At 44.2% G+C, this 26,064-nt stretch overlaps 1 protein-coding gene across 3 annotated transcripts in view; it reads left to right on the forward strand.

The window, feature by feature from the left end:
- The first annotated feature begins 1,198 nt into the window (after nucleotides 1-1,198).
- UTP6 (UTP6 small subunit processome component) overlaps nucleotides 1,199-26,064 on the forward strand; it is a 38,814-nt gene continuing 13,948 nt past the window's right edge. The window contains exons 1-13 of one of the 3 annotated variants that reach the window (XM_003811976.5): nucleotides 1,199-1,598; nucleotides 3,413-3,497; nucleotides 8,132-8,173; nucleotides 8,406-8,498; nucleotides 10,345-10,392; nucleotides 10,816-10,879; nucleotides 13,734-13,852; nucleotides 15,838-15,915; nucleotides 17,090-17,171; nucleotides 18,647-18,728; nucleotides 22,414-22,595; nucleotides 24,388-24,467; nucleotides 24,842-24,919. In XM_003811976.5, the coding sequence (XP_003812024.3) occupies nucleotides 1,507-1,598; nucleotides 3,413-3,497; nucleotides 8,132-8,173; nucleotides 8,406-8,498; nucleotides 10,345-10,392; nucleotides 10,816-10,879; nucleotides 13,734-13,852; nucleotides 15,838-15,915; nucleotides 17,090-17,171; nucleotides 18,647-18,728; nucleotides 22,414-22,595; nucleotides 24,388-24,467; nucleotides 24,842-24,919 (1,125 nt within the window). In that variant the 5' untranslated portion in view covers nucleotides 1,199-1,506. The remainder of the gene's footprint in view (nucleotides 1,599-3,412; nucleotides 3,498-8,131; nucleotides 8,174-8,405; nucleotides 8,499-10,344; nucleotides 10,393-10,815; nucleotides 10,880-13,733; nucleotides 13,853-15,837; nucleotides 15,916-17,089; nucleotides 17,172-18,646; nucleotides 18,729-22,413; nucleotides 22,596-24,387; nucleotides 24,468-24,841; nucleotides 24,920-26,064) is intronic. The other 2 variants (XM_055101317.2, XM_008964349.4) reach the window with 2 other exon arrangements.

Here is a 26,064-nt window from a genome sequence, read left to right on the forward strand (position 1 = left end):
AAGCTGTAGAGTATCTAGCCAGTCAAAAAGGAAAAAATTCCCTGCCCATATGGAGTTTACTATCTAGTGTCATCTCCACTCTTACTGTTAACACAGCCCCAGAGATTTTACTTTTACAAATAAATTCTATCTTTGTCTTACATTCGTGATTTCCTTCCACTTCTGACATGTCTTACAGCTGAAGGATTCAAGAAATGGTGTAGCACAAGCCAACCCTCGTCTCAGTTCTGAGATGAGTGGGTAAAATGTGAAAGGAAAGAAAGAAATGAAAGGCACAGAGGTGGAACATGGTTTTGCTGAGCCCATTCTCCTTTCATAAATCACACACAGGATCCAGGTGCTAATGTGAATGTTGAAATAAGCGGATTTAGCAAGAACTGCTGCTTTGGCTTTTTTATATCCAGAACTAAAAAAGAACTGAACCATGTAGTTATCATTTGACGTTTACTAACTATACCAGCAATATTGCCTCCAAGCTGTGTTGCCTGGTGTTTCTCTTAGAAATGCTAAGTTGCTTGGGCAATGGTTTAAGGAGGGTGTCTATACCTTAGTGATTTATTTTGGTAATTCTCAAACTTTTCAATACAAAAATCTCCTTTTCTAAAAAGAATTTATAGTGTCTGATATTCACCTAGGGACATATATTTTGAAAGCTATTGCTTACGAAGCCAGGATATTGATTTAAATAATAAACAATTCTATTTTATTTATTTATTTATTTAGAGATGGAGTTTCACTCTTGTTGCCCAAGCTGGAGTGCAATGGCGCGATCTCGGCCTCCCAGGTTCAAGCGATTCTCCTGCCTCAGCCTCCCGAGTAGCTGGGATTACAGGCGCGTGCCAGCACGCCCAGTTAATTTTTTTGCATTTTTAGTAGAAACGGGGTTTCATCATGTTAGCCAGGATGGTCTCGAACTCCTGACTTCAGGTGATCCGCCCGCCTCGGCCTCCTAAACTGCTGGGATTACAGGCATGAGCCACCGCGACCGGCTTTCAAAAATGTTTAATTGTACAATATCCTCCTCCTTTGCTTTTTTTGTTGTTGTTGTTCTTGGTGTTGGGAAGTCAGGACGTGGGATGGGAACACAATGAAAATAGACAATATTCTGAAGAAAATGCATCTCGTGTCCCTTTCAGGCTTGAGCAGCCCACCTCTCTACACCTGGAGGCGCTTTTGCTGGCCAAGTCTAGCGGCGCGCGCACTTAACCCCTCCCTCCCGTCTAGCCCCGCCCCTCAACTCCTGTCCGCTAGAGTCGTCCGGGCCAAGACCAGGGCGGGTTCTCGCTGCAATCCCACAATCGGCCACAGGGAGGTGACGGTGGCTGTAGAAACCGAAGGGCCTTCCCCTAAGTAGGAGGTGGCGGAAGCGGAAAAGGCGGGACCTAGGGAGCACGTTACGTCCGGACGCGTCGGTGGTAAGGCTGGGTCTCCGAACCTGAAACCGGGAGCTTCCTGCTCGTGTTCGCTGTTGAGAAGCTACCCGCGGGGTTGTAGACTTCGGACCTCATGGCAGAGATAATTCAGGAACGCATAGAAGATCGGCTCCCGGAATTGGAACAGCTGGAGCGCATTGGACTGTTCAGTCATGCGGAGATTAAGTGAGAGAGGGTTGGGGAGAGGGAAGAGCTGAGGCGGCCTGAGGGGAGGTTGGGAGTGTGTGGCAGGGGCTGGGTGTGGGGACGCTCGACCTGTGTTTACTTTTCCTAACGTGGCGGAAGCCCATTTCTCGTTTTCGGTGATGTCCAGAATTAATTTTTCATTCGTTGCAAGGTAATCCGTCCGTCTACTTACCCATCAGACGTTTTGACAGCCCTTCATGGAGCCGGGTCTTAGGGCTGTAAAGGTGATAAACCCAGGATTCCTGCTCATTAGGAGCTAATTGGGCAGAGTGTGGTGGGGGAGACAGACAAATTAAATATTTTGATAACAGTGTACTGTAAGTTGATTGTAGTACCTTGTACTGCTGTAGGGATGGGAACAGAGTGCTGTGAGAGCCCAGGGGGAGTGGATAAATTCCTAACTAGACTTGAAGGTGGGGACCATTGAAATCAGTTTCATAGGCTACTCCAGAGCCTAACTACAGCGCCTGGCACATGGTAGACATTCAGTAGCGTGTTAAAATTATGTTTAATAGTTTTTAATGGTTTCTGTGACTGTTGCTTTGTTTTGCAACGTCTGAATGTAGTAATGTGACTCAGAGCTTCAAAGTAAGCATTCGTTAATGAAACACAGAACAAAGCAGTGTGGACGCTTAGAAAGTGCTCAGTTAAGGTTAATGTTACCATTACTAAAGACACCTGTCTTGCACATCTTGCATTAAATTCTCCTAATATATATTTGTCATATGTTCATTCCTTAGCTAAGGACTCTGAATCTTCTCCCATAAGTCCTTCGTAGTAATAAGTCTTTTAAGGCAGACGCAATTTAGATTTTTTAAAAAATTTACATGTTGAGAACTCAGAAATAAGAGGAATTTCGGAAAGAAATTTATTATTAAAATTTAAGTGACCTGAACTTGGAGTAAAAGAAGTCTTTATTAATACCAGCCAGGCGCTGTGGCTCACGCCTGTAATCCCAGCACTTTGGGAGGCCGAGGTGGGTGGATCACGAGGTCAGGAGTTCGAGACCAGCCTGGCCAATATGGTGAAACCCCGTCTCTACTAAAAATACAAAAATTAGCTGAGCGTGGTGGCGAGCGCCTGTAGTCCCAGCTACTCGGGAGTCTGAGGCAGGAGAATCGCTTGAACCAGGGAGGCCGAGGTTGTAGTGAGCCAAGATCATGCCACTGCACTCCAGCCTGGGCGACAGAGCGAGAAAAAAACAAAACAAAAAAAACACCATACATAAATGGTATAAAGTTCTTAATTGTATTTGCTTTGCTGGTGGGAATGTCATTGGTTTTGGGAGTTGATTAAGATGATTTTCCTGAAAGTTTAAAAATGAATTCTGATACCCTTAAGAACACAAAAGTAACTGTGTAAGAGAATACTTTTTTTTTTTGAGTTGGAGTCTCGCTCTGTCGCCAGGCCAGAGGGCAGTGGCGCGATCTCGGCTTACTGCAACCTCCGCCTTCCAGGTTCAAGCAATTTTCCTGCCTCAGTCTCCCGAGTAGCTGGGACTACAGGCACACACCACCACGCCCAGCTAATTTTTGTATTTTTAGTAGAGATGCAGTTTTACCATGTTGGCCAGGGTGGTCTCAGTCTCTTGACCTCTTGATCTACCCGCCTCAGCCTCCCAAAGTGCTGGGATTCCAGGCGTGAGCCACTGTGTCCGGCCGATAATACTTTCTTATGAAAGATAACTCTAGGAATTTCGTATTTTGAAAAACATGTTTTAAATATATTCAAAATAAACTTAAACGTTTAATTTTTGCAGTTTTCAAGTGAAGTTTAAATGGCTTTCTCCTCAGGGCTATCATTAAGAAGGCTTCCGATCTAGAGTACAAAATCCAGAGAAGAACCCTTTTCAAGGAAGACTTTATCAATTATGTTCAAGTAAGTGTGTAATTAATAATTTCTTTCTTTTTTTTTTTTTTTTTTGGTGAGATGGCATCTCACTCTGTCACCCAGGTTGGAGTGCAGTGGTGTGAATGGTGTGATCTCTGCTCACTGCAACCTCTGCCCTCCAGGCTCAAGCGATTCTCCTACCTCAGCCTCCTGGGTAGCTGGGACCATAGATGCATGCCACCATGCCTGGCTAATTTTTTGGTAGAGACTGGGTTTTGCCACATTGCCCAGGCTGATCTCAAGGGATCCACCCACCTTGGCCTCTCAAAGTGCTGGGCTTACAGGTGTGAACCACAGTGCCCAGCCAATAATTAATAATTTCATTACTTTTTTTTGAGGCAGGGGCTCGCCTTTCACCCAGGCTGAAGTGCAGTGGTGCCATCATGGCTCAGTGTAGCTTCCACCTCCTGAGCTGAAGCCATCCTCCCACCTCAGCCTCTGGAGTAGCTGGGACTACAGGTGTGTGCCAGTATGGCTGGCTAGCTTTTGTGTTTTTTTAGAGACAGGGTTTCGGCATGTTGCCCACGCCCAAAATGCTGGGATTACAAGTGTTTGTGAGCCACCGGGCCCAGCCTTACTTTTTTTATTTTTGTTTTTGAGACAAGAGTCTTGCTCTGTCACCCAGGCTGGAGTGCAGTGGCGCGATCTTGGCTCACTGCAACCACTGCCTTCCGGGTTCTAGTGATTCTCAAGTCTCAGCCTCCTCAGTAACTGGGATTACAGGCGTATGGCACCACACCCAGCTACTTTTAGTAGAGACTGGGTTTTGCCATGTTGGCTAGGCTGGTCTCGAACTCCTGGCCTCAAGCAATCCACCAGCATCGGCCTCCCAAAGTGAGTGCTATGATTACAGGCATGAAGCATCATGCTCGGCCCTAGCCTTACTTTTTAATCCCTTCACAAATTGATTGATTGGTTGATTAATTGAAATAGAGTCTCTCTGTGTCACCCAGGCTGGAGTGCAGTTGCACAGTCTCTGCTCACGCTCACCGCAACCTCCGCCTCCTGGGTTCAAGTGATTCTCCTGCCTCAGCCTCCCATTCCTTCACAAATTTAAAATCAGTTCTAGAATGATGAGCTTAACATCAATTTTTTTTTTTTTTTTTTGAGATGGAGTTTCACTCTTATTGCCCAGGCTGGAGTGCAGTGGTGCGATCCCGGCTCACTGCAACCTCTGCTTCCTGGGTTCAAGCAGTTATCTGCCTCAGCCTCCTGAGTAGCTGGGATTACAGGCGCCCACAACCACGCCAGGCTAATTTTTGTAGAGACAGCGTTTCACCATCTTGACCAGGCTGGTCTTGAACTCCTGACCTGGTGATCCACCCGCCTCGGCCTCCCAAGGTGCTGGAATTACAGGCATGAGCCACCACGCCCGGCCAACATCAATTTTTTAAAAAAATTAAAAGAATTCCAGAAACGTTCATTAGATAGATATTTCTGAACAGGAGTAGCATTGGGAGTAGCATTACTCCACTAAGACTGTAGTCCTGGCCAAACTGAACTTACTTTTCCCCTCCTCTTTCTCTCTTGTCGTCTTCTTTCTTTTTTTTTTCTACTGGGTTTGTAGATCAGAGATTGTCAGAGACATAGTGTGTATCAGGACTTCAGCAAGAGATTTGCCTCTTGGTGAGCAAGATAGAGGAGAGTGAATGTGATGAGTATAGAGAATTGAAAAGTTACTGCTTGTTTATCTATTGTCTGTCCACTTGGAAAGAGGTGTACTGCAAGATTTTTTCATCTTGTAAATGCATGGAAGGTTTGAATAAAGAAAAATTATGTCAGACCAATTTTCCAATGGGGGAGAATAGCTAATATGTTGGATGACGGAATCAGGATTCAGAAAGAACCAATAACAAGATCACATGTTTATAAGACTAGAAGTTTTGGTTGGGCATGGTGGCTCATACTGTAATACCAGCACTTTGGGAGGCTGAGGCGGGCAGATCACCTGTGGTCAGGAGTTCGAGACCAGCCTGGCCAACATGGTGAAACCCCCATCTCTACTAAAAATACAAAAATTAGCCGGGTGTGGTGTTGGGTGCCTGTAATCCTAGCTACTCAGGGGCTGAGGCAGGAGAATCGCTTGAACCCAGGAGGTGGAGGTTGCAGTGAGCCAAGATTGTGCCATTGCACTCCCAGCCTGGGAGACAAGAGCGAAACTCCATCTCAAAAAAAAAAAAAAAAAAGACTAGAAGTTTTGAGCTTAGATTTAAAAAGACAAAAGACAGCTGAACAAACAATATATGAACCTTGGCTAAGCTATTGTTTTTGGAAGAGGTCCTATGAGTAGGTTGCTCACTCAAAATGAGCCAAGACCATATTATGTCAAAAATAGATTTTTTTTTTTTCCAAATAATACACTCACTCTTGCCCAGGCTGGAGTGCAATGGTGCGAGCACTCATTGCAGCCTCGAACTTCTAGGCTCAGGTGATCCTCCTGCCTCAGCCTCCCAAGTAGGTAGGACTACAGGCTTGTGCCAGATGACTGGCTAATTTTCTTATTTTTTGTAGAGATAGGGTCTCCTTATGTTGCCCAGGCTGGTCTTGAACTCCTGGGCTCAAGTGATCCTCCTGCCTTGACCTACCAGAGTTTTGGGAATTACAGACTTGAGCCAGTGTGCCCAGCCAAAAGATTTCCTAAAGCTAAATTAGACTGTGAAAGCACAAACCATGAGAGAAAAGACTGATTGATTTGATTGTGTTCAAAATACAAATTTCTGGAGGGGCGTGGCGGCTCACGTGTGAGACAGGCAGATCGCTTGAGCCCAGGAGTTCAAGACCAGCCTAGGCAACATGGCAAACCCCATCTCTACAAAAAATACAAAAATTAGCTGGGCATGGTGGTGCACACCTGTAGTCCCAGCTACTCTGGAGGTTGAGGTGGGAGGATCAGTTGAACCTGGGAGGTGGAAGCTGTAGTGAGCCATGATGGCGCCATTGCACTTCAGTCTGGGTGATAGAGACCCTGTCTCAAAAAAAAAAAATTTCTTTTTCTGTGCAAAAAAGACACTACAAATAATGTGAAAATACAAGCCACAAAATGTGAGAAAATATTTGCAACACATAATTAGAACTACATATACACATATATAAAGAACTGTAAATCGAGAAGAAAATGAAAACTAAAAAGAAAAATGGGCAAATCATGTGAACGTGAAAGTCACAAAGGGGAAACATCACTTGTAGTTAAACTTATGAAAAGACATCAGCCTTATCAGTAATTAGTTAAATAAAGATTAAAACCAGGTGTAGGGGCCGAGCGCGGTAGCTCATGCCTGTAATCCTAGCACTTTGGGAGGCCGAGGCGGGTGGATTACTTGAGGTCGGGAGTTGGAGATCAGCCTGGTCAACATGGTGGAACCCCATCTCTACTAAAAATACAAAAATTAGCCAGGCACAGTAGCACGTACCTGTAATCCCAGCTACTGGGGAGGCTGAGGCAGGAAAACTGCTTGAATCCGGGAGGCGGAGGTTGCAGTGAGCCTAGGTTGCGCCACTGCACTTCAGCCTGGGCGACAGAGCGAGACTCCATCTCAAAAAAACAAACAATAAAAAAAAACCAGGTGTAGGACTGCTTTATATTCATTATAAGAGCAAACTTTTTTTTTTTTTTTCTTTTTTGAGATGGAGTCTCGCTCCGTCACCCAGGCTGGAGTGCAGTGACATGATCTCGGCTGACTGTAACCTCTACCTCCTGATCAGCCTCCCAAGTAGCTGGGATTACAGGCACACACCACCAGCCTCGGTGAATAGGGATATAGCTAAAGGGATAATGTTGAGTAGAAATATGGATTGATGGGCCGGGCACGGTGGCTCATGCCTATAATCCCAGCACTTTGGGAGGCCAAGGTGGGTGGATCACTCGAGGTCGGGAGTTCAAGACCAGCCTAGCCAACATGGTGAAACCCCATCTCTACTAAAAATACAAAAATTAGCCGGGCATGGTGGCAGGCGCCTGTAATCCAAGCTACTCGGGAGGCTGAGGTAGGAGAATCTCTTAAAGCCAGGAGGCAGAGGTTGCAGTGAGCCGAGATTATGCCACTGCACTCTAGCCTGGGCGACAGAGGGAGACCCTGTCTCAAAAAAACAAAACAAAACAAAAAACCTATGGATTGATGGATGTAGCATGATACCATTTATGTAAAATTTAAAGGCATTCAAGACATCATTATAATAAAGTCCAAAGTCATGTTTGGGAATGATAACAAAGTCAAGGTAATTGCTGCCTCTGGAGAGGGAGAAGAGTAGAATCAGAGACAGGTACATAGGTAGCTTCATTTTTATACGAACTATTTTATTTCTAAAAAAGATTTGAAGCAAATGTAGTGCAATGTAGGTTTGGTGTAGCTGCATTGTAGCTGCATGGGGTGTTTTATATGCTTGAAATATTTCATGGAATAATTTTTAAGTGAAGCATGTAATTATAAGCTTGTTAATTCTGTTTAAGTTTTATAGCTAAGTGAATTTTAAGTGAGTTCTAGACATTTATTGTAAATTATGTGATAGCACATTTTTTATTTTATATTCTCGATTTTTGTTTTATGACTTTAACTAAATTTCCAGTATTTAAAAGGTTTTAGATTTTCTAGCTTCTCATTTTTTTGTATGTTTTTCTTTCATAGTATGAAATTAATCTTTTGGAGCTGATCCAGAGAAGAAGAACAGTAAGTAGAAGATTTTCTAGAAGTTGGAGAAAAATACAGAACTAAGCAGTATGGCTGTATAGTTAGGACTTGTGTTTGGGAGACAGTGTTGATAAAACTGTGGTGATATGCCTATAATGGATATTTGTAATTATTTGTTTGCTTCATCAGTACCATTAAGTGGTCAAGTAGGAATGCTGTTTTGGACAAATATGATTAAGTTGAGGCTCTGTTTTTTTATGTCCCCCTTTAGCGCATTGGATATTCATTTAAGAAGGATGAGATTGAGAATTCTATTGTACACCGGGTACAAGGTGTTTTCCAACGTGCCTCAGCAAAATGGAAAGTGAGTGATCAAGGCATCCTTAACTTTCTGAGATGTGAAGATAAGTATTATACATATTGTATTAGGGATTCAAATGCAGTTTTCTATTTTTATCTTGGGTATCTTTATACTTACTCTAATGATGGTATCATTACACAAAACATTTTTTGAGCCACTTAACAAACCAGTAAGAAAATTGATCTTATTACCTTATAGTTATTCTATGAGGACAGTGCTGAAAACAGTGTATTTGATACATTACTAAGGATTGGAAATTTGGGAGATATTTGTATATATTTGTAAGTACACTGAAGACTTAGAGCTAGAAAATAAATGGTTATGTAGGGGCAATACCTCAGAAACTTGATTTTTTTTCTTTTCTTTTTTTTTTTTTTTTTGAGATAAGGTCTCACTGTGTTGCCCAGACTAGAGTACAGTAGGGTGATCTCGGTTCACTGTAACCTCTGCCTCCCAGGCTCAAATGATTCTCCCACCTCAGCCTCCCCAGTAGCTGGGATCACAGGCGCATGCCACCATGCCTGGCTAATTTTTGTATTTTTGGTAGACATAGGGTTTCGTCATGTTGCTTAGGCTGGTCTCGAACTCCTGGGCTCAAGTGATCTGCCCACCTCAGCCTCCCAAAGTGCTGGGATTACGGGAGTGTTTGGGATTGGGTATATTATATAAGAAGTATTTTGGATTCTTGGGAATGACAAATTTTATATTGCTACCCCAGATTGAGATTCTTTAAGAACTGCATTAAACCAACTGGATAGATAACAAAGTTTTTTTGGAGCATTGTGAGTGGGAGTTGGGGGAAAGGTTGAATTATCATAGTTAAGAGATCTGAGGCCTTTGTGAGGAAGAGCCAGATAGGATGAGAGGTGACTGGATTTTCTGAAATCTGCTTCTTTTTTTTTTTTTTGGTGGGGGATGGAGTTTTGCTCTGTTGCCCAGGCTAGAGTGCAGTGATGTGATCTTGGCTCACTGCAACCTCTGCCTCCCAGATTGAAGCAATTTTCCTGCCTCAGCCTCCCCAGTACCTGGGACTTCAGGCACGCACCACCGCGCCTGGCTAATTTTTGTATTTTTAGTAGACAGGGTTTCACCATCTTGGCCAGGCTGGTCTCAAACTCCTGACCTCAGGTGATCCACCTGCCTCAGCCTCCAAAAGTGCTGGGATTACAGGCCTGAGCCATTGTGCCTGGCTTTTTTTTTTTTTTTTTTTTTTGAGGTGGAGTCTTGCTCTGTCACCCAGGCTAGAGTGCAGTGGCACACAATCTCGGCAGCTCACTGCAACCTTCGCCTCCTAGGTTCAAGTGATTCTTCTGCCTCAGCCTCCCTAGTAGCTGGGATTACAGGCACATACCACCACACCTGGCTAATTTTGTTTGTTTGTTTTTTTGAGTTGGAGCTTCCCTCTGTTGCCCAGGCTGGAGTGCAGTGGCCCGATCTCGGCCTCCCGGCTTCAAGCGATTCTTCTGTCTCAGCTTCCTGAGTAGCTGGGATTACAGGGGTCTGCCACCACGTCCGGCTAATTTTTTTGTATTTTTAGTAGAGACGGGGTTTCACCATATTTGACAGGCTGGTTTTGAACTCCTGACCTCAAGTGATCAATCCACCTTGGCCTCCCAATAATCTTTGTAATTTTAGGTTAGGTGGGGTTTCACCATGTTGGCCAGGCTGGTTTCAATCTCCTGACCTCAAGTGATCTGCCTGCTTCGGCTTCACAAAGTGGTGGGATTACAGGTGTGAGCCACCGCATCCAACCTGAAATTTGCTTGTTTTTAGCAAAATTAATTAATGCAAAGGTGTATTATATGTAAAGGTCAAATTTGGGCAGCTTACTACATTGCTTTTCTTTCAGGACGATGTTCAACTTTGGCTCTCCTATGTGGCTTTTTGTAAGAAGTGGGTGAGTAAAGCCATGCATGTCTTGCTTCCTCTGACCGTCTTTTTGTTAATCTGCCCTTTAAGCTTCATGCCAGATGTTTTTTCCTGAAGTGTAGGGTTAACACGAAGAAAGAACCCAAGAAGGCGGAACATCAATATAACATTGGATAGCTGAATGACTATGGTTTCCAATTCAATTGAAAAGAATATAATTTTTACGTGTATTTGTTCAATACAGTTGATTTTTTAAAAAGATATTTAAAGTGTTTAGTGGTTTAATTGAGGTAGAAAATTTTGAGGGTCTGTGTTCGTTTATATATCCCTAGCAATAGCATGTCATGCTCCATTGGATTTTACAGTTGGTAAAGTTAGGGTACATATTACTTAGAGAGTAAGATCAATGATTTATCTGTGCAGGAAGTAGAAATATTTTCCTTTTTTACAGGCTACTAAAACTCAACTTAGCAAGGTATTCTCTGCCATGTTGGCGATTCATTCCAACAAACCAGGTATGGTGAAATCTTTGTCAATTTTTCTACATTTTATTTAGACTCAAGCCATTTTGGATTTTATTTCGATTGGTGAATCTAAGAGAAATTATTTTGAGGACTTGAGCTTAGGCAGTTGGCCTCAGCAGTTTTTTTTACTGAATAGCTGCCTCGTAGTTCACCCCTGCCTACTATATACTAGTTACTGTCCTAGGTGTTGTATCTGCAGGCAAGAAGGACTGTATTTCTTTTTTTTTTGAGACGGAGTCTCGCTCTGTCGCCCAGGCTGGAGGGCAGTGGCGTGATCTCGGCTCACTGCAACCTCCGCCTCCCAGGTTGAAGCAATTCTCCTGCCTTAGCCTCCTGAGTAGCTGGGATTACAGGTGCCCGCCACCACGCCCAGCTAATTTTTGTATTTTTAGTAGAGACTGGGTTTCACCACGTTGGTCAGGCTGGTCTCTCGAACCCCTGACCTCGTGATCCACCCGCCTTGGCCTTCCAAAGTGCTGGGATTACAGGCGTGAGCCACCACTCCCGGCCAGACTGTATTTCTTTTTAGATGATGGCAAAATAAACTTTTGAATCCTTTGTGGGACATTTTATTTGGAGGCAGTCAAATCTGAGGAATTTTAGAAGCTTAAAGGGGAAAATATCAATATAAATTTTAGAAGAGTGCTGGTACAGAGTAGACTCATGTTTTGTAAGAGAAATATTTCTCTTGTGAATAATGTATAAATGGTCTAGTTGATAGTGGAGGGGCCTCAGCACCTATTCTCAGGGTATTAGGCTTAATCAGATATCTTATACCACACAAGACTCAAATAGACTACATTTGGCACCATTTTACTCAGAAATATAGCAGGATAGCCTTAGGTATGTTCCTTCTGCAGAATGCTCTTAGCAGAATGGAGGTAGCCTCTGGTTCCTAAGGTGACTGTTCAGGTATGAGGAGATGAGATCATATCAGTAGGTAGGGGATCCAGTCTGGTTTAGAAGCCCCATGGATGGGCATGGCTTCTACAGATCCTAGAAAGGTCATGCTCAGTTTTAGGAGTCATATGTTCAAGGAAGCCCAAAGCAATTGCTTGCCACCATTGCTGACCCTTCTATTCCAGGTGTGGTTACCAATCAGGTGTCATTTTTAACAAAAGCAATCTTGATAAGATAGGTGACCTTTATTAAATGTCTAGGGAAATAGCTAGAATGTTAACTCAGGGTTAATTTCCCATGTAGAAGGACAAAGGGTTTTAGAGAAAATTATGAATTATAATTTATTTTATTTTTTATTTTTTTGAGACAGAGTCTTGCCTCTGTTGCCCAGGCTGGAGTGCAGTGGTGCGATATCAGCTCGCTGCAACCTCTCTCCTGGGTTCAAGTGATTCTCATGCCTCAGCCTTCTAAGTAGCTGGGATTACAGATGTGCACCACCACGCCTGGCTAATTTTTGTATTTTTAGTAGAGATGGGGTTTCACCATGTTGGCCAGACTGGTCTCAGAACTCCCAGCCTCAAACGATCTGCGCACCTCAGCCTCCCAAAGTGCTGGGATTACAGGAGTAAGCCACTGTGCCTGGCCCTATAATTTCTCTAAATACTGAGAAAAGAGCAAAAAATAATTTTATTTGTGGTAAGATAAGCAGTTTTTTCTGGACTTTTTTTTTTTTGACATGGAGTCTTGCTCTGTTGCCCAGGCTGGGGTGTAGTGGTGTGATCTCAGCTCACTGCAACCTCTGCCTCCCAGGTTAAAGTGATCCTTCTGCCTCAGTCTCCGTAATAGCTGAGACTATAGGAGGGTGCCACCACGCCTGGCTAATTTTTTGTATTTTTTAGTAGAAACGAGGATTCACCATGTTGGCCAGGCTGGTCTCAAACTCCTGACATCAAGTGATCTGCCTGCCTCGGCCTCCCAAAGTGCTGGAACTACAGATGTGAGCCACTGTGCCTGGCCTTTTTCTGGCATTTTACTACCTTTAAAATTTGTATGTGGGCCAGGCACGGTGGCTTATGCCTATAATCCCAGCACTTTGGGAAGCCGAGGCAGGCAGATCATTTGAGATCAGGAGTTTGAGACCAGCCTGAGCAACATGGTGAGAACCCATCTCTACAAAGCTACAAAATTTAGGTGGGCGTGATGGCGTATGCATGTGGTCCCAGCTACTTGAGGGGCTAAGGTGGGATTCTGGTAGGTGAAGACTGCAGTGAGCTGTGTTTGTGCCACTGCAGCCTGAGCAACAGAGCAAGACCCTGTCTCAAAAAAAGAAAAAAATTGTATGTGACTTACAATAATGTCCTTAGATCTGATGAAAACAGTAACAGACACTTAGGTACTCATCCTCTAAATTGAACATTTGTTATCATTTACTCATTTGCTTCAGAATACTGTTTCTAATTTTAGATAATGTAGCCAAGCTTTGCAGTTAGAAACTGTCTGTCCGAACTGCTTCCCCTTTTGTTAAAGGTTTTTTTAAAAAATTGTTTGAGTGGGCCGGGCGCAGTGGCTCATGCCTGTAATCCTAGCACTTTGGGAGGCCGAGGCGGGCGGATCACGAGGTCAGGAGATTGAGACCATCCTGGCTAACATGATGAAACCCCGTCTCTACTAAAAATACAAAAAAAATTAGCCGGGCATGGTGGCAGGTGCCTGTAGTACCAGCTACTCGGGAGACTGAAGCAGGAGAATGGCGTGAACCTGGGAGGCGGAGCTTGCAGTGAGCCGAGATTGCATCACTGCACTCCAGCCTGGGCGACAGAGTGAGACTGTCTCAAAAAAAAAAAAAAAAAAAATTGTGCGAGTATTAAAATTGGATCATTTGGTTCTTTTCTTGTCTGACTTGATTAATTTATTGAAATGAAATCTGATGGTTTTTCACTTACAGCTTTGTGGATTATGGCAGCCAAATGGGAAATGGAAGATCGATTGTCTTCAGAAAGCGCAAGGCAACTATTTCTTCGGGCACTGCGCTTTCATCCAGAGTGCCCAAAACTTTATAAAGAAGTGAGTGTGTATGCACATAGGATGAGACAGTGATGTTTCAGTTTGGTCCTCTGGAGACATATTTTTTTTTTTCCTGGATTCAAGCAATTCTTACGCCTCAGCCTCCCGAGTAGCTGGGATTACAGGTGCCCGCCACCATACCTGGCTATTTTTTTTGTATTTTTAGTAGAGGCGGGGTTTTGCCATGTTGGCCAGGCTGGTTTCACTTTTTTTTTTTTTTTTTTTTTTTGAGACAGTCTTGCTCTGTTGCCCAGGCTGGAGTGCAGTGGCACGGTCTCGGCTCACTGCAAGCTCTGCCTCCTGGGTTCACACCATTCTCCTGCCTCAGCCTTCCGAGTAGCTGGGACTACAGGTGCCTGCCACCATGCCCGGCTAAATTTTTGTATTTTTATTAGGGATGGGGTTTTACCATGTTAGCCAGGATGATCTCGATTTCCTGACCTGGTCATCCGCCCGCCTCCACCTCCCAAAGTGCTGGGATTACAGGCGTGAGCCACTGCGCCCGGCCCATGTATTCTTTATTAAATAAAAAAGGCTTCAATTTATGGAGGCTAGGAATAAGTGTGGAGGTGTGGGTAAGGAAAAACATCTTTTTTATTTTTTGAGATGGAGTCTCGTTCTGTTGCCCAGGCTGGAGTGTAGTGGCCTGGTCTTGGCTCATTGCAACCTTTACCTCCTGGGTTCAAGCAATTCTCCTGCCTCAGCCTCCTGAGTAGCTGGGATCCCACGTCCGGCTAATTTTTGTATTTTTAGTAGAGATGGAGTTTCGCCCTGTTGGGCAGGCTGGTCTCGAACTCCCGAACTCAGGTGATCTGCCTGCCTCAGCCTCTGAAAGTGGTGGGATTACAGGTGTGAACCACCATGCCCGGCCAGGGAAAAACATCTTTTTGTAGGTGCTGACACTGCAGCTTCTAAGTTAGTTGAGAGGTTGGAACCCCCGCCTCCTTCCTGTGGTTGGAAGGAATAGGGAACTAGACTCTAACATTTTTTTAGCTGGGAGCCAGATTTAGCCTCTTTATACTTTTGTTTTTATTTTTTTTTCTTGTTCCCTTGGTTCTCCAAAGAAGCCCTCTTCTGGCTTCTTTGCCTTGTCTTCCTCTTTTCTCCATGTTCTTTCTGTCTCCTTTTCTTGAGATAGATACCTGGTAGTACTTCCTTTCTCTCTTCGGGGACTTACTCCCTTATGGATGGTGCCCTAGAACATTTGAGGGCCAAGCTTTAGATAAAATCCCAAATAAGAGAAAGAATGTATTGGAAGCTGCACTGTTTTCTGAGTCATTTGTCAGGATAAAAGAGAAACTGCTATTTAATTCTTTTATTTATTATTATTTTTTTTTGAGTTGGAGTCTCACTCTTGTTGCTCAGGCAGGAGTGCAATGGTGTGTTCTTGGCTCACTGCAACCTCCGCCCCCAGGGTTCAAACGATTCTGCTGCCTCAGCCCCCGAAGTAGCTGGGATTATAGGTGTGCACCACCATGCCCTGCTAATTTTTGTATTTTTAGTAGAGATGGGGTTTTACCATGTTGGGCAGGCTGGTCTCGAACTCCTGACCTCAAGTGATCCGCCCGCCTGGCCTCCCAAAGTGCTGGGATTACAGGCATGAGCCACCGCGCCCAGCCTGCTATTTAATTCTTAAATGAAAGTTAAGCCTGAGTGTGGTGGCTCATGCCTTTAATCCCAGCACTTTGGGAGGCTGAGGCAGGAGGATCACTTGAGGTCAGTTGTTTGAGGCCAGGCAGCAACGTAGCAAGATCCTGTCTCTACAAAAAATAAAAATAAAAAAATTATCTGAGTGTGATGGAATGCACCTCTAATCCTAGCTACTCAGGAAGCTGAGGCAAGGGGATCACTTGAGTGCAGGAATTCATGGCCGAAATGAGCTGTCATCACCAGTGCACTCCAGCTTGGGTGACAGAGCAAGACCCTGTCTCAAAAAAATTTAAAAAAGCATCTCCAAAGATTTTCAGTTTATTTCTCTTCTGTAGTACTTTAGGATGGAGCTGATGCATGCTGAAAAACTGAGGAAGGAGAAGGAAGAATTTGAAAAAGCCAGTATGGATGTGGTAAGGTTCTAATTATTTTATTCTCACTTGCTAACGATGTATAACATTTTGAGCCTGCTTAGGAGTAAGAGAAAATATTTGGAATATATTTTTCTTTTTTTTTCTTTTTTTTTGAGACGGAGTCTCGTTCTGTCACACAGGCTGGAGTGCAGTGGCACCATCTTGGCTCACTGCAACCTCTGCCTCCGGGTTCAAGCTTTAATGTTTAATGTTGTTACATTTTGAAACTTCCAGATGAGTTAGTGTTACTTATAAATGGACTTAGTTAGGAAAATGAAGCTTTATGCTATAAAAATAGATATTTGGACTAATTAATGTGGTTCTCAAAATTGTTACTTACAGAATAGCCAAATGCTATTCTTTAACGCTGTATGATCTCATAAAGTGATATATTAATGGATTCAAGGAGCTTGAGAAAGGTTGTGAAATGTGTGGTTTCCTGGCCTTCTTTCTTTCCCTTTTTATATAATTTTTTATATGACAGAATAATTAAAAGATTTAGAATGTTAGAGCTGAGAAGAAACTTTGCTATTGTCTGTTATTGTGGTTTCCAGCTTAGAACTTTTTTCTCAGACGGAGTGTTGCTCCTTGTCGCCCAGGCTGGAGTGCACTGGCACGATCTTGGCTCACTGTAACCTCCGCCTCCCGGGTTCAAGTGATTCTCCTGCCACAGCCTCCGAAATAGCTGGGATTACAGGTGCCCGCCACCACTCCCGGCTAATTTTTGTATTTCTAGTAGAGATGGGGTTTTGCCATGTTGGCCAGGCTGGTCATGAACTCCTGATCTCAAGTGATCCGCCTGCCTCGGCTTCCCAAAGTGCTGGGATTATGGGCATGAGTCACCACGCCAGGCCAGGACTTTTTTATTCAAATAAAATGTTACAGAGAAGCGCAAACAAGACATGTAAAATCTGACCTGTTTTGGTCCAAATGGAGAGTGAGGCCTTAAGCCATGTGATCTTGCCACCACTCTTGGAGCCTGAGAGAACACAGTTGGAAGGTCAGTGATCTTGTTCAAGCTGCACACTTTACAAGTGAGGGAACTGGCCCGGAGAGAGAGACATGATTTACCAGTGGTCATATGGCACAGGTAGTCTAGGATTGTTAATTTTCGTCCTAGTGCTTTTCCTCCTTGTACTACCTGTTAAGTTACGTTTGATATAACACTCTTTAGGAGAATCCTGATTATTCTGAAGAAATCCTTAAGGGCGAGTTGGCATGGATCATCTACAAAAATTCTGTAAGCATAATTAAAGGTAGGTATCTTTTGAACATTATTTTTGGTAGGAAAGTGAAACATTCTTTTCTTAATGAAGATCTTTAGCTAGTTTTGAAATTTTCCGTTAGAATGTGTATGAAACTCTGTAGGAATAGTGTCCTGTTTCTTTCAGAAAATACTTATTTTTCCTAGGCTATAATTGAACATTTCAGTAACTTATTTATTTTTTGAGATGGAGTCTTGATCTGTTGCCCAGGCTGGAGTGCATTGGCGTGATCTTGGCTCACCACAACCTCTGCTTCCTGGGTTCAAGTGATTCTCCTGCCTCAGCCTCCCAAGTAGCTGGGACTATAGGTGTGTGCCACCCTGCCCAGCTAATTTTTGTATTTTTAGTAGAGACGTAGTTTCACTATGTTGGCTAGGCTGGTCTCGTACTCCTGACCTTGTGACCTGCCCGCCTCGGCCTCCCAAAGTGTTGGGATTACAGGCGTGAGCCACCATGCCTGGCATAAGTCTCTTTTTAAAATTTATATTCTACTCCCATTTTTTTTCCTTAAATTTTAATAGGTTTGGGCCAGGTATGGTGGCTCATGCCTGTAATCCCAGCACTTTGGGAGGCCAAGGCAGGTGGATCACCTGAGGTCAGGAGTTCGCGACCAGCCTGGCCAACATGGTGAAACCCCATTTCTACTAAAAATACAAAAATTAGCTGGGTGTGGTGGTGGGCGCCTGTAATCCCAGCTACTTGGGAGGCCGAGGCAGGAGAATTGCTTGAACCCGGGAGGTGGAGGTTGCAGTGAGCTGAGAGCGCCTGGGCAACAGAGCGAGACTTCATCTCAAAAAAATAAAAATGTCAGTAGGTTTTTGGGGAACAGGTTTAGTGGTGATGTCTGAGATTTTGGTGCACCCATCAACGAGCAGTGTACACTGTACCCAGCGTGTACTCATTTATCCTTCCATGTTTTTTTTTTGAGACAGGGTCTTACTCTGTCACCCACGCAGGAGTGCAGTGGTACAATCATGGCTCACTGTAGCCTCGACTTCATGGGCTCAGGTGATTCTCCCATTTCAGCCTCCTGAGTAGCTGGGCATGGACCTCTATGCCTGGCTAGTTTTTGTACTTGTAGCAGAGATGAGGTTTCACCATGTTGTCCGGGCTAGTCTTGAACTCCTGAGCTCAAGTGATCCTCCTGCCTTGGCCTCCCAAAGTGATGGCATAACTGGTGTGAGCCATTGCACCAATCCTCAGTAAGTTCTCATGGAGTAATTAAATCATGTGGGGAGTTGAAAATTAGTTCTTTTTTTATGAATACTCCAAAGATTAACAATAGCTTTGCTTGAGTAGGGGGACACTGGGGTGAGGGGACTATGGGATGACTTTTCTTCTATTTTATTCTATTTCTCATTTCAAAAACAAGAAGATTAACTCCAGTACATGAAGAGAATGCTACTTTTAAAGTAAAGTGATTCTTATTGGCAATAAACTTCCCCTCCCCTGCTTTTTAAATTTAGGTGCAGAATTTCACGTGTCACTGCTTTCAATTGCACAGCTATTTGACTTTGCCAAAGATCTACAAAAAGAGATTTATGATGAGTAAGTAAAGTTAGTAGAAAGGTGAATATATCTATTTCTGATCTTGAGATTAAGGGTTTGAGGTTGGATATTTAGTAGAAGAGAAAGAAGATACCACACTAAATCCCTGGAATAAAAGCTAATATTGGCCGGGTGCAGTGGCTCACACCTGTAATCCCAGCACTTTGGGAGACTGAGGTGGGTGGATCACCAGAGGTCAGGAGTTCGAGACCAGCTTGACCAACATGGTGAAACCCCGTCTCTACTAAAAATACAAAATTAGTTGGGCGTGGTAGTGCATGCCTGTAATCCCAGCTACTTGGGAGGCTGAGCCAGGAGACTCGCTTGAACCTGGGAGGCGGAGGTTGCAGTGAGCCAAGATCCCACAATTGCACTCCAGCCTGGGTGACAAGCAAAACTCCATCTCAAAAAAAAAAAAAAAATTAATATCATATTACGTTAAAAAAAAATTTCCTGGCCCAGTGCAGTAGCTCACACTTTGGGATCCCAGTACTTTGAGAGGCCAAGGCAGGTGGATCCCTTGAGCTCAGGGGTTTGAGACCACCCTAGGCAACACGGTGAAACCCTGTCTCTACAAAAAATAAGCTAGGTGTGGTGGTGCATGCCTGTGGTCCTACCTACTCTGGAGGCTGAGGTGGGAAGATCACCTGAGTCTGGGAGGTTGAGGCTGGAGTGAACTGTGATCCTGCCACTCCACTCCTGTCTGGGTCACAGAGTGAGACCGTGTCTCAGAAAAAAAGTATCTTCCTGATTGAGTTCTTTGATTCACTTACTGGGGGAAATAGTTTATTCAATAAAAAAAAAAAAAATCTAGCCAGGCACGGTGGCTTAAGCCTGTAATCCTGGCACTTTGGGAGGCCGAGATGCATGGATCACCTGAGGTCGAGAGTTTGAGACCAGCCTGACCAACATGGAGAAACCACGTTTCTACTAAAAATACAAAATTAGTCGGGCGTGGTGGCGCATACCTGTAATCCCAGCTACTCGGGAGGCTGAGGCAGGAGAATCACTTGAAGCCAGGAGGCGGAGGTTGCAGTGAGCCAAGATTGCGCCATTGCACTCCAGCCTGGGAAACAAGAGCAAAATTCCATCTCAAAAAAAAAAAAATCTAAAGCTTATATAAAATTCTAAATTCTATTTTCCTGGCATTTATCCATAAAATGAGAGTTATACTCATATGTTTATAGTTGAGTGCTGGTAATTTTATTCTTTTTATTTCTTTATTATATTTTTATTTATTTATGTTTTTAATTATAGAGATGAGGTCTCACTATGTTGCCCAGGTTGATCTTGAATTCCTGAGCTCAAGTGATCCTCCTGCCTTAGCCTCCCAAAGTGCAAGGATTACAGGTGTGAGCCATTACACCTGGCTGGTAATTTCATTCTTTAATGTCTGATTATATGGTTTTACAATTATTTGTAAGTTTCGGCAACATGGCGAGACCTGTTTTTACAAAAAATAACAATAAAATTAGTTGGGTATGGTGACATGTGCCTGTAGTCCCAGCTACTTGCGGGGCTGAGGTGGGAGGAGCCCTTGAGCCTGTGAGGTTGAGGCTGCCGTGAGCTGTTATTGCATCACTGCACCCCAGCCTGGGTGACAGAGTGAGACCCTGTCTCAAAAAAAGAAAAAAAAATTATTTTTAGCCTACCTTGTGGGTACTTCCGTTTTTTGGTAGCACCTCTTCCTTTGACAGGAGGGGAAATGGAACTTGAATCAATCTGTTGTTTGGATATCTTCAGGGTTTTGAGAGAGGAGTAGGTTGTGCTTTTTCTCTATTATTTAGAAAATGAAGAACCCTGGGCTGGGCGTGGTGGCTTACGCCTGTAATCTCAGCACTTCGGGAGGCCGAGGTGGGCGGATCACTTGAGGTCAAGAGATTGAGATCATCCTGGCCAACATGGTGAAACCCCGTCTCTACTAAAAATAGAAAAATCAGCTTGGTGTGATGGCATGCACCTGTAATCCCAGCTACTCAGGAGGCTGAGGCAGGAGAATCGCTTGAACCTGAAAGGTGGAGGTTGCAGTGAGTGAGCTGAGATCGCGCCACTGCACTCCATCCTGGTGACAGAGAAGACTCTGTCTCCAAAAAAAAAAACAGATGCAGTGGTTCATGCCTGTAATCCCAGCACTTGGGAAGGCCGAGGCAGGCGGATCACCTGAGGTCAGGAGTTTGAGACCAGTCTGGCCAACATGGTGAAACCCCGCCTCTACTAAAAATACAAAAATTAGCTGGGTGTGGTGTCACATGCCTGTAATCCCAGGTACTCGGGAGGCTGAGGCAGGAGAATCGCTTGAACCCAGGAGGCGGAGGTTATAGTGAGTTGAGATCGTGCCACTGCACTTCAGCTTGGGCAACAAGAGAGAAACTCTGTCTTAAAACACACACACACACACACACAAACACACACACACACAAACGAAAATGAAGAGCTCATCTATAATAAAGTTCTTTAGGCTGGGCACAGGGGCTGTAATCCCAACACTTTGGGATGGACTATTGCTTGAGCACCCAGGAGTTGGAGACCATCCTGGGCAACATGGCAAAACTCTGTACAATAAAACTACCAAAATTAGCTGGGTATGGTGGCATGCACTTGTAGTACCAGCTACATGGGAGGCTGAGGTGGGAGGATCACCTGAGCCCGGGAGGTGGAGGCTGCAGTGAGCCATGATGGCACCACTGCACTCCAGCCTGGGTGACAGACCCTATCTCAAAAACAAAAAAAAGTTCTTCAGGTCTCTTGGAGTCTTGTGTTGTCACAGATAACTGCTGATTTGACTTTGAGAGCTAACTTGAAAGTTAACATTTGTGAATGATACCTGAAATATTCTGAAACTCAATAAATGTGGGACAGCTCTGGCCAGGTGCAGTGGCTCACACTGTAATCCCACCCAGCACTTTGGGAGCCCGAGGCAGGAGGATCACTTGAGGTCAAGAGTTTGAGACCAGTCTGGCCAACATGGTGAAAACTCATCTCTCCCAAAGAAATACAAAAATTAGCTGGGCGTGGTGGTATGCGTCTGTAATTCCAGCTACTTGGAAGGCTGAGGCAGGAGAATTGCTTGAATCCAGGAGATGGGGGTTGCAGCGAACTGAGATCGTGCCACTGCACTCCAGCCTTAGTGGCAATGAGATTCTGGCTCAAAAAAAAAAAAAAGTGAAAAAGTGGGACAATTCTGATCCATTGACAAAATTTCTACAGTTAGTGAACATATTCTGGAGAGCCTGTTGGGAAATATATATATATATATATTTTTTTTTTTTTGAGACAGAGTCTCACTCTGTCGCCCATGCTGGAGTGATGCGATCTCGACTCACTGCAACTTCTGCCTCCTGGGTTCAAGCAATTCTCCTGTCTCAGCCTCTCTAGTAGCTGGGACTACAGTCACATGCCATCATGCCTGGCTTATTTTTGCATTTTTAGTAGAGATGGGGTTTCACCATATTGGTCAGGCTGGTCTCGAACTCCCGACCTCAGGTGATCCACCCACCTCAGACTCCCAAAGTGCTGGTCTCCCAATGGCCGAGCCACCGGGCCCGGCCTGGGAAATAGTTTTTATGGTACTGCAGTTGTTACAGGGATGTCCTGTGTAGATTTTTTAAGCACAGGTAACTGTTTCTCTGATATTCTGAGTCAGTTTCTTGTTGTGGGATTGATGCCAGTAAATTGTATTTTTCAGCCTTCAGGCTCTACACACAGATGATCCTCTCACTTGGGATTACGTGGCAAGGCGAGAATTAGAGATTGAGTCACAGACAGAAGAGCAGCCTACAACGAAACAAGCCAAAGCAGTGGAGGTCGGCCGGAAGGAGGAGAGATGCTGTGCTGTGTATGAAGAGGCAGTGAAGACTCTGCCAACAGGTGAACTTCACCAAACCATGGTGTGATATAGAAGGAATAGTATCCCTGAGTGTGAAACTTAAGCTCCTGTTCCCATTGCCAAAATCAATATTGGGGATGTCTCTGTAACATAGTTTACGATGAGCCTGGCTTTTTTTAAATTTTTTTATTGGGAGGCAGAGTCTTGTTCTGTCACCCTGGCTGGAGTTCAGTGGCTCGATTTCGGCTCACTGCAACCTCCACCTCCCGGGTTCAAGCAATTCTCCTGCCTCAGCCTCCCAAATAGCTGGGACTACGGGTGCCCGCCACCATGCCCAGCTAATTTTTTTGTATTTTAGTAGAGACGGGGTTTCACTGTGTTGCCCAGACTGGTCTCGAACTCCTGAGCTCAGGCGATCTACTTGCCTTGGTCTCCCAAAGTGCTAGGGTTACAGGATTACAGGCGTGAGCCACCGTGCCTGGGTTTTTTTTGTTTTTTGTTTTTTTTTTGAGACAGAGTCTCACTACTCTGTTGCCCAGGCTGGAGAGCAATGGTGTGATCTCGGCTCACTGCAACCTCCACCTCTCAGGTTCAAGCGATTCTCCTGCCTCATCCTCCCGAGTAGCTGGGATTACAGGCGTGTGCCACGATGCCTGGCTAATTTTTGTATTTTTAGTACAGACGGAGTTTCACCATGTTGGCCAGGCTGGTCTTGAACTCCTGACCTCAGGTGGTTTGCCCACTTTGGCCTCCTAAAGTGCTGGGATTACACGCATGAGCCACCGCGTTTGGCCGTGCCTGGCTTTCTAACTTGGTCTTGGCTTTCTAACTTTTATGGCCTTCCTCCATATTAGTGGTATTTATGTTCATCTATTTTGGGGGAAGCTTAGGAAATAATTCCTAAGATTCTTTAATTATTATTTCTTAATTATCTATGTTTTTTTTTGAGACAGGATCCTGCTGTGTCACCCAGGCTGGAGTGCAGTGGCGCAATTTCAGCTCACTCCAACCTCTGCCTCCTGGGTTGAAGCAATCCTCCCGCCTCAACCCCCTAAGTAGCTGGGTCTACAGGCGCATGTCTCCACGTCAGGCCAATTTTAATGTATTTTTTGTAGAGATGGAGTTTTGCCATGTTGCCCAGGCTGGTCTTGAACTGCTAGAATCAAGTGATCTGCATGCCTCGGCCTCCCAACTTGCTAGGATTACCGACGTCCTTAATTATCTTTTTGAGACAGAGTCTCACTCTGTTGCCCAGGCTGGAGTACAGTGACACGATCTCGGGTTACTACAACCTCTTCCTCCCAGGTTTAAGCAATTCTCCTGCCTCAGCCTCCCGAGTAGCTGGGATTACAGGTGCATGCCACCATGCCCCATGGATTTTTGTATTTTTAGTAGAGATGAGGTTTCACCACGTTGGCCAGGCTGGTCTTGAACTCCTGACTTCAGGTGATCAGCCTGCCTCAGCCTCCCAAAGTGATGGGATTACAGATGTGAACCACTGCCCCGCCCTTAATAATCTTTGGAAAGTGATTTAATTTTTATTTTGTAATAATGTAGAATAAAGGCAGAGGGGATATATAACCTGGATAAGGCTTTCAGTTTTTATATTTAAGCTGTTACTCAGTTGTTTTCCCCCAATATTTGAGGTGTTTGATTGGCTGTAGTCAGCGTAACACTTAAAATCAGGCTGATTTAAACTCTTCTTCAGAGGAGAGTTTTCCCCTTGAAGAAAAGGTGTATGATGACTGTTTTTTTCCTTCTCTTTTAATAACTTTGATGTGATGAATGTTGAACTAAGTGATCTGATCAACACAATCTTTCTGACTTTTCCAGAGGCCATGTGGAAGTGTTACATCACCTTTTGCTTGGAAAGATTTACTAAGAAGTCAAATAGTGGGTTCCTTAGAGGGAAGGTGAGGTTGTTACATGGTTACAGTGGTTGACTAGATAGTGACTGCCTTCTGAAAGAACAGAAGCACAGATCTTTTGGTGTCTGGCACAGTTTCTGAGAACTTTTATGTTTAGCCACTCTCTCTCTCCTTGTGGGTGACGTGTCATTCTAAAGGTCTGAGTCTGGTTTGCCGCCAGGTTAGGAGGGGCTCTCGTGTAACTGGGCTCTGTTTGGTGCAGCTGCCCATTGCATCTATTCATAAGTGAAACCACCATGCAGGAGCAAGTCAGCTTCTTTGAATTTTAAGAAATGTGCAAAACTGCTTTTGTTCTTGTCAGAGGCCAGAGGCCCCTGCTGGGATCTTTGTAATGAACTGAGGGATTTTTCTGTTTTCAGAGGTTGGAAAGAACCATGACTGTATTCAGGAAGGCACATGAACTGAAGCTTCTGTCAGAATGCCAATACAAGCAGTTGGTAAGAACATGGAGAAAATATTCTGTGCCAGTTACAAATACCTTATTCCAGTTGTTTTGTGCCAGAGTCATGTTTTAAATATATATAGTCTTAAGATGAAGGCCACTTGGGAGTTTGGTATGTGAAGTGTGTTTATATGTGTTTCCCAGTATTTGGCCTATGCAAAAAATGAAATCTGTACTAGCAAAGGGAGGAATATTATACAGTGAAAAGCACTTAGAACAAGAGTCATGATTTGGGTTTATTTTGTTTGTCCACCCATTCCTTTTTTTTTTTTTTTGAGACGGAGTCTCACTCTGTTGCCCAGGTTGGAGCGCAGTGGCGCGATCTCAGCTCACTGCATCCTCTGCCTCTTGGGTTCAAGTGATTCTTGTGCCTTAGCCTCCCAAGTAGCTGGGATCACAGGTGCATGCCACCACGCCCAGCTAATTTTTGTATTTTTGGTAGAGACGGGATTTCACCATCTTGGCTGGGCTGGTCTCTAACTTCTGACCTCAAGTGATCCGCCTGCCTCGGCCTCCCAAAGTGCTGGGACTAAGGCATGAGCCATCACGCCTGGCCAAATTTTTGTACTTTTAGTAGGGACAGAGTTTCACTATGTTGGCCAGGCTGGTCTTGAGCTCCTGACCTCAAGTGATCTGACTGCCTCAGCCTCCCAAAGTGCTGAGATTACAGGCGTGATCCACTGCTCCTGGCCGTGCCTGGCTTTCTAACTTGGTCTTTCAGGCGTGAGCCACTGTGCCCAGCCTAGATGATTCATTTTCTGTCGGAAGAAACATATCAAACCGTTTCGTCTCTTAGACTGGAGGCTCTATGGGTGGTAGGGAATGCACCTGATTTGTTCACTATTGAATCTAGCACATATAGTGTGCAATAAAAATGCTTGCTGAATGTACTGATTATATACTGTCATTTAATTTTTCACAAATTTGTACAATTGGATTGGTTTTAGGTTTTTTTTTTCTCTTTTTCAAATAATGTAGGTATAAGCATTTTGAACAGGTAAAATTTCCTTTCATTCATGTATTTTTTGGACCATATTTGTTAATGTAGAAGTCCCAAATTGAAGCGTTGAGCACTTTCATGACTCTTGCTACAAACTGTCAAATTGAATTTCAGAAAAATTGCATTAGTTTATGTTATGT

This window comes from Pan paniscus, chromosome 19 (assembly GCF_029289425.2).
Source record: "Pan paniscus chromosome 19, NHGRI_mPanPan1-v2.0_pri, whole genome shotgun sequence".
NCBI classification, from domain to species: domain Eukaryota; kingdom Metazoa; phylum Chordata; class Mammalia; order Primates; family Hominidae; genus Pan; species Pan paniscus.